This window comes from Pelecanus crispus, chromosome 4 (genome assembly GCF_030463565.1).
Source record: "Pelecanus crispus isolate bPelCri1 chromosome 4, bPelCri1.pri, whole genome shotgun sequence".
Lineage (NCBI taxonomy): Eukaryota > Metazoa > Chordata > Aves > Pelecaniformes > Pelecanidae > Pelecanus > Pelecanus crispus.
The window spans coordinates 57,557,492-57,571,213 of record NC_134646.1 but is presented as its reverse complement, the minus strand read 5'-3'; the positions used below and the strand labels follow the sequence as shown (position 1 = coordinate 57,571,213).

Below are 13,722 nucleotides of genomic sequence, written 5' to 3'. Positions count from 1 at the left end.
TTACAGCTGAAAGGGCCTGTGTGTAGTTCAAATGCAGGACTGTCATCTGTTAGGCAGGCTTATCAAACTGTAAAGCACTTGGAGCAGTTGGACCGCAGCTCTCTAACTGTGTTATTTTTGTGATGGGAAGAATAACCAAAATGACCTGAAAGAAAATGAAGGAAAAAATATTTTTAGTAAAAATCTGTACAGATTTTATTTGGTGTTTTAAAATTGAGTGAACTGGGAAGGGAAGAGCACAGAGGGCAGCTTAGTTGGCTAAGAAGGCTATTTCCAGTATTAAAAGTGTATTCACAGTGAAACTTTATGGAAAGATCAGACAGCGGAAGTCTCAATATTCAATATTTAGTGAGTTACTTCATTGTGGGAGCCAAAGTAGTGTGACTTATGTTTATTCATATATAATTTTTTGCAACTTGTGGATGGATTGAGAATCACAGAAATTATTAGGTAAATTTGCTTGCCTTTCATGGGAATCTTTCCCCAAATGTGAACCACTTTAGACCAACTTACATTTACATGTAAGTTAAGTATAATTAATTAAAGCCCAGATTTCTAGCTTTTACAGTTTCCCTGCTCTTACAGATGTTTGTCAGAGTCTTGCTATTGACAATCGTAAAACGGTTTCTGTATGAAGTCAATGAGTAAGTATCTTTGCTTAGTCTGGATTAAAAAAATTTCTGCAAAACTGTACATTGTATAAAAATTTCCAGAATTGTGTCCTTTTTATTGTATACTTTTTGGTTTTTTGGTTTTATATTTTGTCACCTTGCACAAAGCACTCTTAAATTGCAGCAAATTTTTGTTTTCCCTTGGCAATGACTTCTGGGTCTTAGGATTCAAAGCTTCCTCATATACCTGCTAGTTTTGCATGAGCTTACCTTTGCAAGGATGCTGGCTTGCCACCCAAGGTCACTACCTTTCTCCTTGTCAAAGATCTGCTGTTCACCATTTACTTGCACATTTGCTGTGGCTGCAATACTGAACTTGCTATGGTTGCTGGCATTCAAAAATGAGTTAGGAATCCAGTAAGTTTCTGAAAAGACAATTTCTGTTATGGTTACATAGGTAAATTGTACACGCTTGCTTAAAGAGTAGAGGGAAGATACTTATAATATGTTTAGAGTTACAACTGTAAAACATGAAAACATTTGACATTTTCAGTTTTAGCTGTAATGTGGTGAAAAATCCAAATTCTTTTTGAAAAGAGATTGAGTGAATTAAATAGTAGTTTTAAGTATTAGAATCTTCATTTACATCCGCCTCTCCATGCCGTTATGCAGAAAGTACTTTTTTATATGAAAGCTATCAAATATTTCACCTTAAAACACTGGAAGATACAGCAATACTTGTGTTCTCCAAGGAATAGGTATCTTTTAGACTTTAAAGTATTAGAACGACAGGAAGTCTCTGTATTCACGTCCTACATCACATAGATTTTGCAAAGCTGTAGAACTCCCAGGGTGGCTTCCACACAGGAGCTACGTGCTTTCTAGTGGATTGTGTGTGATACTTTTGTACTTCTCTGGCACCGTTACCACATGAATGTTAAATCTCTAAGCAGAGTTAAATATAATACTTTTTCAAAGAGCCAAGCTGTAAGTTGTTCAAACTGTAAGTAAAGTAACTAGTCTGCTTGCCAAGATCCAGCTGCTTGGCCTGTTCAGAGCAAAAGAAGAAAGTGTGTGTTTTGAGGAAACAGAGTATTCCAATTCGCTTGATTAGAAGTAAACGTAACTGTGTATTCAGCATATTCAGTGTGCCATTTGTGGCAGGTAATGTAATAGCATATGGAGCACTTCAAGAGCAGCAAGTAGTGTGGATAAAGCATACGCTCCACGCTTATCTCAAGCTGCATGTTTCCTCAGCATTGCTCAAATTGCACTGCCTGAAGTTCTTTTCAGTGATTCAGTACACATAATTGTTTAGCTATTGAGTCTCTATTTCCTGGAGTCTCAATTGAGAAGGAAAGAATTTGACATACATATTTTTTAAATCCTTTCCATATCATCCCACATCTCTGACTTGCAAGTAGCATAAATAATGATGGGGGAAGAAACTTAGTGCCCTGTGCAGTAGCATATTTAAAACTAACTGAATGAATTAGGGCAAACTAAATTCAAGGTCATAAATATGAAGGAAGAAGCTGTTCTTGATTTTGTGTGGTATAACAAAAACACTGATTCAGTAAAAAATGGTATAATGGAATACTTGTGGACAGAAACACTCTGGCCAGTGGTCTGCCTCACTAAATTCCTAGGAATTGTGCTCATTTTTAAACATCTTACTGTGCTTAATTGGCTGTTTATGGGTATGCCTTAAAAAAAGTTTATAGCAAGACCATGTGCCAGAAGTCGAGAAAGAATTGCCTATTGCCACATGCTTTTTTGCATTAGATTCTAGCTGGTAGAAGGAATAGGGTTTTTTATTCTTACTAGCCACAAGCAGCATTTTATCACGTTTATAAACATTTTAATTCCTTTTTGCTGTTTGTTGAAAATGACAAGTTTTAGTTAGTTACTAAGACTAAAATGAATAGACCACCTAGTCATATTTTCAGAATGAAGGTAAAACACATGATGAACTTCTTTTATAGTTCACAAAATACTGTGAATTTTGCACTGACTGAAGGATAGGAAAGGTGATGGCAATTATACGCTATCAAGTTTAGAAAAGGATTAACTAATATTGTTAGGATTCTAATTGCTCTTCCCCTGCCTTCTTTGTAGTGATATTCACCAATTGCTGACAGGATTACTGAGCTTTCTTACTCAGGGTGAGGATCTTTCTGCACAGCTCTTCCCCCATCTTTCTTCCTTCTCACTATGGAAATAAGCCTTGCTAGTGCAGTTTTATGCTGGTGTAAAACTCCATACGCTGAGGTGAGCAGAGATGTTACTCATACCTTATCATTTTAAGAAGCCTTTCTGTAGGCAAAGCTTTGTTTCATTGACCAGTTCCCTCCTTCACCCCCTTAAATATGCTGTGGTGAAAATATGCTGAGTCGATGTGTTCCTTCTGGCAATAGGTAATTCTCTCCTTGCCAAGATTCTGCAGCTCTTGGAACATTGGCTTCTCTCTTGGTAACTGGTAGGTAGTGAGGTCATTTCAAGGCAGTATCAACCCTTGAACATTACTAGAAAAAAGGCAGGACACAGAAGCAATAAAAAAACAATTTTTGTCATGCTGTCTATATGCTGGCAGCTGATAATTCTTAGCGTTATGTCTTTGTTTTAAGTTTGAGTCCTCTTTCATACCTTTTGAGGGGGAAAACCCCAGACATCTCTCAAAATGGCTTATGTTTGCGTAACTGAAAAATATAACTTTTGATGGTTGATCACATTTAGACAAAGATTTATGCTTTTGTATAGTGTTAGAATATTTTTTGAAAACTTTAAAATGAAAAGTTTAGTCTTGCTAGGTCAAATATGACAGTTTAATTTTCATCTTCGTATCTAATCTTGCACTCATATTGCTGTAGCATGTTTGCTAGGTGGCTTGTTCTCCTTTTGGTGTGTTAATTTTTTTTGCCTTTCTGGGCTTTTTGCCCTGCAAGAAGCTTTATTCTTATAGAATCTGCGCGTTTTGCACTGCAAAATTTCTGACACGCTCCTCTGTAACTCTTTGCCATTAAGAGCAAGCACCATTTAAAAAACCCCACCACTTCCACAGTTGTAACAGCTTTCTGAGTGTTTTACTCACTCTGTTCCTTGATGCTTCACAAGTGGATGCAATTCTGAAATTCCCAGTAAACTTAGTTTTCTTATCTTAGACAAATATAACACTTCTTGTCTTTCAACAGCTCTGCAAAGGCAGAAAAATTTGCCTCGTGCTGCCTTCAAAACCAAACAGTTTCTTCAAACTCCATCTACAAAAGGAGGTAATTAACCTACAGCCTCTTATCAAGCTCCAGCAAATCTCAGATAATTGTTCACCTGCATTAAATCTCACACATTCTAGATTAATAAAATCACTGTTGCATGTCGAGATTAACCAAGTGGTCCTTGCTGTATCAAAGTATGTAATGTTTTGGTCAAAACATTAAAAAACCAAACCTGCATCGTGTAGGAAAAAAAGTATTAAAGTATTAAATTGGATTTTGAGATAAAATCCAAGGATTGGTGACTTCTAGCATTAATCAGGAAATCTGCATTAGAAAAGTAGACTGCTGAATCCATATTCATTAGGGCTACATTTGGACAGGAATTTTAAAATACAGTTTTTTCAAAACAAAAGTTGTAAAAATTTTCTTTTTTTGATTGTGAAAAAATATGCAGACAAGTGAAAATATCATCCTTTGTGCTGGAAACAAAAGCAAACGAATTTATCTTTGAAAAAATGAGCCTAGAATATTGACTTGTTTTGCGCATACATGCACATATGCTTGCGCTTTCTCTTTTCCTCTCAAAAACTGGAGGATTAACCCCAACATACAGTAATTTAGATTTGTATTTTTTCTCAAGGAATTAAGAGACTATTGTATATAATATTCCAGTTTGCTAACAGCTGAAGTTGGGTTCTTTTTGAGAAGAAAATGAAATATATTGCGTCTCTAATCCAATTAGACAAGTTCTGACTGATTTTTAATTAATTCTGGCAGCCTTGTATGTGACACTGCCTCAATTTCACTGAGATAAAACAAGTTCATGATTTTGGTTTGAAGTATACTTGGTCGTGTTGTCTATTACTATCCAGAAGATCTCATTTTAAAGATCATCTTTCACTTGAGACCAATTCATAAGCTCTATATATGCTAGAATCCTTTAAGGATTGTGAGAGTCCTTTGTGCAGATACTGAGGGAGGCTGACAAAATGCATGTGTTTCAGTGGTTTAACAATGCTAACTTCTTTGAGTCAACTTCATTCAACGCAGAAAGTTTTAGCAAAGTATAATGACTTTGAAACAGATTCACATGGCTTAATAGGAGGTCTTTAACAGTCTTTGTAATATTTTGTACCAAATGGAGAAAAGTTCTCTCAACGTTCTGCTTTGGCATAAGACCACTATGTCAGTTCCTCTGCAAAGCTTTCTGTGCTGTCTTTCCAGTTGGCCATGCCTTCACCTTCATCCAGATGTCTGGAACACTTACTAGGTCAATGGCCTAGTCTGGAACTGTGGAAATGTACAGAAAATTAACTTCTCTTTCAGTTTATATTATTTGTAAAATTTTATTAAACCTTAGAGAATGAGGAACTGGGCATGTTGCACCACCAGTTACGTATCCCATTTTATAGTTGCTCACTGCAAGTCATTCCTCACTACAGATGAGGACCCAACATCTCCTTTTCAGTTATTTGCTATTTTATAGTCCTTGATGTGTTGATTTTCTTGCTTCTGATCTGAGATTCTCACAAGTATAGAAGCATTATGCAGTAATGAAACAAAACTTTTGTTTCAAAAGAATAAACAACTATGAGCAACAATTGGGTTTAGTGTGTTAAAATACTGTTCATTACATAGCTTGACACCTTTCACACACAGATGTTGGCTTTTTTTTTTACCATTTTGTGTAAAACAGTTCAAAATACATTAAAATAACTAACTGTTTACCTCACTGTAACAGATTTGTTAAGGCTTAAACAGCAATCCAGTATCAGTCAGATCATAGAATGGTTTGGGTCATCTAATCCAACCCCCCTGCAACGAGCAGGGACATCTTCAACTAGATCAGGTTGCTCAAAGCTCCGTCCAAACTGACCTTGCATATTTCCAGGGATGGAGCATCTACAGCCTCTGGGCAACCTGTTCCAGTGTTTCATCACCCTCATTGTAAAAAATTTTTCCCTTATATCTAGTCTGAATCTACCTTCTTTTAGTTTTAAACCATCACGTCTTGTCCCATCACAACAGGCCCTACTAAAAAGTCTATCCCCATCTTTCTTATAAGCCCCCTTTAAGTACTGAAAGGCTGCAATAAGGTCTCCCCGCAGCCTTCTCTTCTCGAGGCTGAACAGCCCCAACTCTCTCAGCCTGCCCTCACAGGAGAGGTGCTCCAGCCATCTGATTGTTTTTGTGGCCCTCCTCTGGACCCACCCCAACAGGTCCATGTCTGTCTTGTACTGAGATGACAGAGCAGTTTATTGATTTCCATCGTTTTACCTCATCTGTTCTTTCGTATCAGTCTGAATCATCTCATCATGATGGTTATGATTTAACAACTGCATCGGAATTGATTCTAGTTTCAAGTTGGTGTGCAGCAGCTGGCCTTGGGGTTTAAGCCAGATAAGGTTGTAGCTTCACAGCATCGTACTTTGCCAGGTGGGGATCTCTTTCTTGCTCCTTGCCCACGGTCCAGGACAGAATCCAGAGAGGGTGGGAAACCTAAATGTCGTGACTGCACAGTGCCATTTATTTGTATTGTTACCAGATGTTTTAATTGTAGTTGGTTCTAGTTCTTTAGTTTCTAAGGAGACGGAGTTGCATAAAGTTGTTAAGCATTACCCTTACACGGTTATGTGTTTTTACTAAACATGGATCAGCTCAATACTGCATGTGGGTATACAATTATCAAAGAGTCTTTGACTAAGGCAGTACCTCACTCTTTGTGATCCTGTCTTACAAATAGGCCAAACTGAGTTTTATTAAATACCCCAAACTGCTCTAAGACAGTAGAGCAGAATCTCTGGCAGTTTGCCAGAGATTGCATCATGTGGACTGTTTTGGAGATCGCAGCACACTGGAAGACAATTCATTGCTTTATGTACAAGAATGAATACAGCTCTCAGCAATGTCTGCAATGCTGTGCTGACAGGAAACGTTTTATGAATTGACAGCTTAAGTTGGAAGCATGGTAAAATATGGTCAACAGAAAACTGGAGAGAATGAAGAGGACTAATTTACTGGATGCTTACTTTCACTGGGAATGTGACAAGCTTTCTTAAGTTACAACTTTTCATTGCTTATATTCTGTACGTAAAAACCTTTTCCCTGTTGTGCCTGTAAGAGGCCCAAAGATAAACTCAGCTTTTATACACTGGCATTGCTCTGTTGGCCAGTTGCTAACATGATGTTGTATTTGTGTTCCAAGCAAGTGTTGTAAGGAGAAGTTTAGTGAAAAAGCTGCCTATGTTTACACTGTAGAAGCACTTGGCAGTTCTGCAGATTCGATCGCACCAATGTTACAGGCAATGTCACATTTTAAAAATTCTAATATCTCTCTTAGCCCTAGGAGCACTTTGCTACTCTTCTTGTCCAGTCATTCTGCTGTTAATGCTTTCCTTAATCCATCCTCTGGCTTGACACCAAGGTTTTTATTTTAAGGGTCTTTATTTATTCTCCTTGCTACTTACCAACTGTCATGTATTGTTGACATCTCTGCCACCTTTTTTGTCAGCTTTTCATGAGCGGCTTCGTGCTGTGTTTGATACAGCTATCAGTGGAAAGACCCTCTTGGATAATCCAGAAAGGAATCAAATCCACTTCACATCTGCAGTGAGGCACACAATAATCTTCCTAGACATCCCCTATAAAGAACGGCTTGAAAATATAATCTGAAAACCACCATTTCCTCTGTACCCCAGTTAGGATGTCACGTTCCTGTCATTACTCGTCCCTTCTCTCGCTCCTCATGCTCTTAGTGGATCTACCTTGTAAAATTACAATAAAAGCTATGTGAAGGACCATCTTCTTTATGTACAGCATCTGTCAAGGAGGACTCAACTTTGGTCTCTGTGTAAAAAAGTTTATTTAGTGGAGGAAAGAATAGTTCATGCAAATTCACTAAATGCAAACATGATTTTGTTTTACTTTCCTGATTGCCGACTGTTACTGACCTACCCTAATCTGTTTGAAAAGCTGGTGAGATACCATTTAATTATTAAGATGATGGATTAGTTTAAGTATTCTATTTAGGGATACATTATGCATATTTTGAAAATATTTCACATACTCATGAAGAATTGTGCTTAAGGTTTGGCATTATCAAAGAACTGTTGAATAGTCTTTTTGTCAATATTTTTACTGTGAGCGTCAGTTGTCATTCACTGCTAGCTGTCTACTAAAATACAAAAGTAATTCCTGAGTATATAATAAATAAGAATTCTTGCTGTTGCATGAATAGCATTGAGTAAAATAACTGTATTGTACAAAAACAGTGGTGGAGTACATCTGCACATGCACTTTGTTGTACAGACGATGTGCTGTATTGTAAGTTTAAGCCTCTAAATGGATTTTCACTGGCTTATTAACCTTTCCCAGGAAGGACTTGATAAAGACCTGTATTTTGTATACTAACACAGATAGAAAGTATTTTAATTCAAATATTAGTTATACTGATAATTTAGATAATGTTTGTAAAAAGAGGAAGGCTATAAATTGTTACAGTTGTCTGGTTTAAGTTACATAGCAGCACTTTAATCTCTTTGGTGTTGGGGGTTGGCTGACCCTGTCTTTTTTTTTTCCCATCAGCTAATAAATCTGGGACATGACCATATCTTTAGGTGAATTCTAATTCAACGGATTTGGTTAAAAAGAAGAATGTAAAAGAAACATTAAGATGCTCTGTGCTCAGAATTTCATCACTGAAAGCTATTATACACTCTGAATCTATTCAAAGACTGTATCACACTAGAATCCTGTATTCTTCAACACATTCTTTCAGGCATGGGAGTTAGGTTCATGGGTTTTTTAAGCAGCTAAATTTCTTCTTAACAAATACATTCTCCTGTTTCTTTGGACTTGACTGATAATGCTTAGAGCCTTACTAGTATTACTTACAGATCTAGGTAAATAAGTATTTGTAGTAAGCAAATGGGGCATTAGAGTTATGGTATCAGAAACACATGAAAAAGAGGACATCTGAATTCCTGTTTCTCATTGCTGCTTGATTGGCTGTGTTCCATTATACATTCCATATTGTTTGAATTTTCACATAAAGTCATTTCCTTATTTTAATTGCAGTTATACTGTAACTTAAGCTTGAAAGTAACTTCTCTGTTTTATTTTCCAGTACCTTCTTCAAGTAAATTCCGCTCACCTGCAGCACCGTCTCCCCTAGCTCTCCGACAACCAGTGAAAGCATTTAGTAACCATGGACCCAGTTCAGTCGCTTCTCCAGAAGCCACACAGCTGCCACACAGTAGTTCTTCACCAGGGCCTCTTGCAGCCCAGAGCTCAGGCTTGCCAAGCCCTGCCAGCAGTGTTAACAGTACTACTTTTACCAGACCGGCAGGGCCAGCAGGGATGAGGAGTGGTTTGCCCAGACCCAGTGCCCCTTCTACAGGGGGCATCCCAGTGCCTCGTAGCAAACTTGCACAGCCTGTTCGCAGGTGAGTATGTGACAGGCAGTCTTAATTTGAAGTTTTCGTAACGAATTTTGTACATTGTGTGTTTGTGCTGCAACTCTTATTTTGGTTTCAAGGTATTTGGAATGGAAATGGAGACCTCCACGTGAAGTATTTGACTGTTCTCCAAAATAGTTTTTAAGCAAAACCGAGAGAAAAAGGTTCTTGAATTAGAGTGAAGGTGAAGGAGTGAAAGTGAAATGAGTAACGATGAACTAAGTAAATAAATGTCTTAGTCTGGGCTGAGAAGGCAGTAAGAATTTGTCTGCATGTGGTAAAAAGTCATCAAAATATAGCTGGCAAGTGAAAATTCATTTGTACCACTGAGGGACGCATTCTGAAGTCAGAAGTATTGCAGTTCCTTTTGTAATCCATATGTCAAGCAGTGGTACTGCAATGAGAAGAGTTTCTCACCTTGGGCAGCCAGAAACTTTAGGAAGAAAGACACATGAGGACAGAGGAGGCATCCATGGCTTTTGCTAAATGTAACGTAAAAATAAATGCAGTTAACCCACGGGACAGAACAGAATTTTGAGCTCAAACATAACCTCTGTGCTAGCACCCAGCTGTAGGAGTTGCTTAATGTCAGAATGCTTTGGAAAACAACCACAAGAGAGACTAAATATTAACTAGAAGGGCTACATGGACAATTTGTCTTCAGGAGAATCAGAAGGAAGTGATGCATAATTTAGAATATCTGTTCTTAATGCCGTGCTAATGTGGATTTTCACTGAAGGTGTCAAGTGGAAGCCAGCTGACGTAAAGAAGCAGTCATCCATGAGGAATATTAAGAATCCCATTAAAAAGAAAGGATAAACAGTTGGTCTTCAGTATCGTAGAAAAGATGAAACAGCAGTAAATAGCAAAGTGGAGAAGTTCTGTTCTGCGACGAGTGCTGGGCAGGGGAATGACAAGTGACTGTCACAGTATTGACTGTTTTGCACTCTGAGTCTGCACTGTCAGCAGTACAAAACTTCGTGTAATAAAAAGCAGTTGATTTTGACAGCAAGTTCTTAATAGTAGTGAAATGTGGTTGTCCAAATCACAACTTGTCTTATAGAAAAGCGTTTCACTTATTAAACTTATACAGCTATTTTTTTGAAAGTTTACGTACATAATGCAGTATGTGTACACAATGCAATAATGAATATTTATGAATGTCAAGATTTTGATGTAAGCAAAATATAATACTCTAAACAAGGATTCCGCTGTTTATACGTCACTGAAAAAAAAGGCCTATTTTTAGATGGCAGCAGATTGAGTTTGTATGCTCACAGAGTATAATAGCAAAAAGTTTTCTATTTATGCAGATGTTTTTCTGACATGGTAGTTGCCAAGATACAACACATAGAACCTGAAACTGAAAATACCTTGGGGTTTATCTTAGGTAAACTAAACTGCAGAGAAGTAAATGAGTGTATGTTTCAATTATTTATAAAATGTTTAAAATCTTACGTTTTGTAGATGGAGACTCCAGCAGTTATGTATGAAACTGAAAAAGATCTCATTTTATTTTAGATCATTACCCACTCCCAAAACCTATGGCAACGTGAAAGATGAGAGTTGGAAAGATGGCTGCTACTGAACTGCAAAGCTTAATGCAAAGTTCCAGTGCTCATGGATGCTTCCTCACCAGGCTAAAAGACAGCTTGATTATACAAACTGTTCAGATGTGACTTTTGGGATTTGTAAAAATTCCAGACCTCTCTGTCTCTAATTAGCACAAACTGGCAGAGATTATAAAGCAGCACTTTAATGACATCTAACATCAGATGTTTGGTGATCATACAATCACTTCTACATTAAATTGCTATCAGTTCTGGGTTTGGTTTTTTTTTTTTTTTCCTTGCTTGCTAAAAATGTATCAATATGAGCATTTATGACAGTGGCCAATGTCTGGGCAAAAACCTAACGAATGCCAAAGAAATGCCCATCTTGAAAAACAGCAAGTATAACAGTCAACTTACATTGTCCAAAACTTCATTTTCAGCCTGTTTTAATTCAGCAGCAAGATTGGTGAATATGTACTATTGAAACAAGACTACATTAATCAGAGCTAATATTCTGATTGCAGACTGCTACAGTGCTAGTGAAACATTGCTTTTAATAATTGTGTGAGATTCTCATTGGGGAAAGTGGTACGTACATCCTTCAGAAAGAATCAGAAGTGACTCTGGAGGATTAGGCAGAACAGTAAGTAGTAGCCATGGCTTTTATTAACGTTAAAGGTTTGAATGTAGCAGGCACACACAAATGCAATAGTGTAGATTGCATCTTTCCTGTGTTGATTTATCAGCTTTACATCTCTTCTATGTTTGATTGCCAAAAGGGCTTAGTATCAGTTGTACAATCTTTCTAACCTTAAAGTTCCTGGCTCAGGAAAGATGGCCTTTGCTATTGTAGCCACATTTTTATCACATGGCTCGCTATTTGGGAAAAACTTTTTTTATAGCAGGTTTCCTTAAAAAGGAAAGAGCAAATCGTAATGTTAATTTGTTCTAATACCATACTACTATGCTTGCAGCCTGGAGCAACTGTAAATGCTGATAGTTAAGGAGAAGGAAACACAACTATGCACTTGTAACATACAAATTTTAAGGTAATGAGTTGACTCTTGATGCCAAATGATATTCATTTAGGTGATGTTTCCGTGGTATGAGGGAGTTTTCTGTATCCTATTTTTTTACTTTCATCCATTTCTTAAATTGGTTTATTTTAAATTGTAAATATTTTTACAGAAGATATTGCCCATGTAAGTGTGTTTAAATATGTACTTTGCCTTACATATGTGTATCTTACATTACTGGTAACAGAGTATGAAACCTGCTATGTCTGTTTACAAGCTATTAAATTCCTCTGGTGGCTCTGACTTATTCTAAGACATTTTGCTCAGAAAACTCATTCATATAATTAGCATTTGAACCATTGTTTTCTGTTTTGGAAGACATCATGCAAACATTTGTAACTGAAGTTGTATTGGCTGGGACTAGTTAAATGGAAGGGATTTTGTTTGATGCTCTTTCAGTATTTTGGATGTACAGTTGATGAAGTAAGAGAATGTGAATGGTATATCCTTTGTGCAATGACTGACGAACACTACAGATTGGATTGGATGGTAGGTAGCCTTCAACCCCATTAGTATCTGAGTTTGGAACTGCTGGTGTATTTTGACTCCCACCACTAAGAGGATAACTAACCCTGAAATTCCAGCACTTGAATTTTAGGCCAGCATTCACATATTCCTGGATAAAAAGCCATGCAATACTACTTGACTTGGAAGAAGCCAAATAGGAAGGAATGGAGACTAATTTGCAGCTCTAATTACTCAAGCAAACTTTGGGTTGATGAATGACTTCACACTCCAGACCAAGATCTGTGCTGAGACATTGAAGTCAGGGTATCAAATATACTGTAATTCCATAAGATTTCAGCAGGGGTAAAGAAACTGCCTTGCACCAGTAGACCAGTACATACCACTAATCTAGCCTTGTGTCATTCGCTGTCACTGTCTCATGTCACTATTAAGCGAAGAGAGGACTGGATCAAATGTGCATATTCTCACTAAAGCCCGAATTTTAACATTTCAGCATTTTACAAAGCAATGCTGCAGTCTTCATTGAAAAAAGGTGAATTTTAATTGATGGGTTTTATCAACCACTTGACCGACTTTTAAATTTTGTAAGTCAGTCTAGATGACGATATTGGGGGTTTTACCATGGCTGCATCAAACTGTTGTGTACCTTTCCTTAAGTTAAGTAATTAATCACTTGGGTAAGTTCAGCTTAAGTTTTATAAGGATTCTTCTCTCTGCTGTTCTCCCCCTGAAATACAGCGAACAACTTCCTGAAAAGACAGACCGTCCGTTTACTAGAAAGCCTTTGTGCATTATCAGTTTATCGATATCAGGAAAACATGGGGCTCTGTGTTTAGAGATTTACTGCAGAAGTGTGGAAATATGGATTTGATAAACTAGTGCCTATGATTTACTTAACTTATGTTTGATATAGTAGTAAGGGTTTTATGAATGTGGATTACTTTTTGTGCCAACAGCTCGGAATTGTTGTATGTGTGTAGGCAGAAGGACTTGTTCTGCTTCCAAAGTTATTTAATTTTTGTGTTTGAATGTTTTTGTAAGTGTTAAAAGTGTAAAAAAAAATATAAAATATTCTTACCACAAAATACTTCCTGGATCATTATTTTTATAACAACTTGTTTTTAAAAGCCTTTAGAAATTTCGAGGGTATTGGTTTAGGGCTTTTTTTGGTTGGTTGGGCTGTTTTTCAAGAGCCGTATTCACTTTTCCAGAAGTTACCAGCATCTGCCTCTGCCCCCTGTAATTAATGAACTGAGTACAACGCTGCATTTGGGTGAAATCTGTGATTTCATTGACAGGCTGAGGTAGACCTCTGTGGTCTCTCTGCTCTGGAAGGACGATACATA

The 13,722-nt window shown here is 37.2% G+C and overlaps 1 protein-coding gene across 2 annotated transcripts in view; it reads left to right on the top strand.

The window, feature by feature from the left end:
- The window catches only part of SLAIN2 (SLAIN motif family member 2), a 40,753-nt gene extending 27,309 nt beyond the window's left edge, over window positions 1–13,444 (top strand). Inside the window, exons 7-9 of one of the 2 annotated variants that reach the window (XM_075709948.1) lie at window positions 3,803–3,880; window positions 8,949–9,267; window positions 10,801–13,444. In XM_075709948.1, the coding sequence (XP_075566063.1) occupies window positions 3,803–3,880; window positions 8,949–9,267; window positions 10,801–10,867 (464 nt within the window). In that variant the 3' untranslated portion in view covers window positions 10,868–13,444. The remainder of the gene's footprint in view (window positions 1–3,802; window positions 3,881–8,948; window positions 9,268–10,800) is intronic. The other variant, XM_075709949.1, reaches the window with a different exon arrangement.
- The last annotated feature ends 278 nt before the right edge of the window (window positions 13,445–13,722 follow it).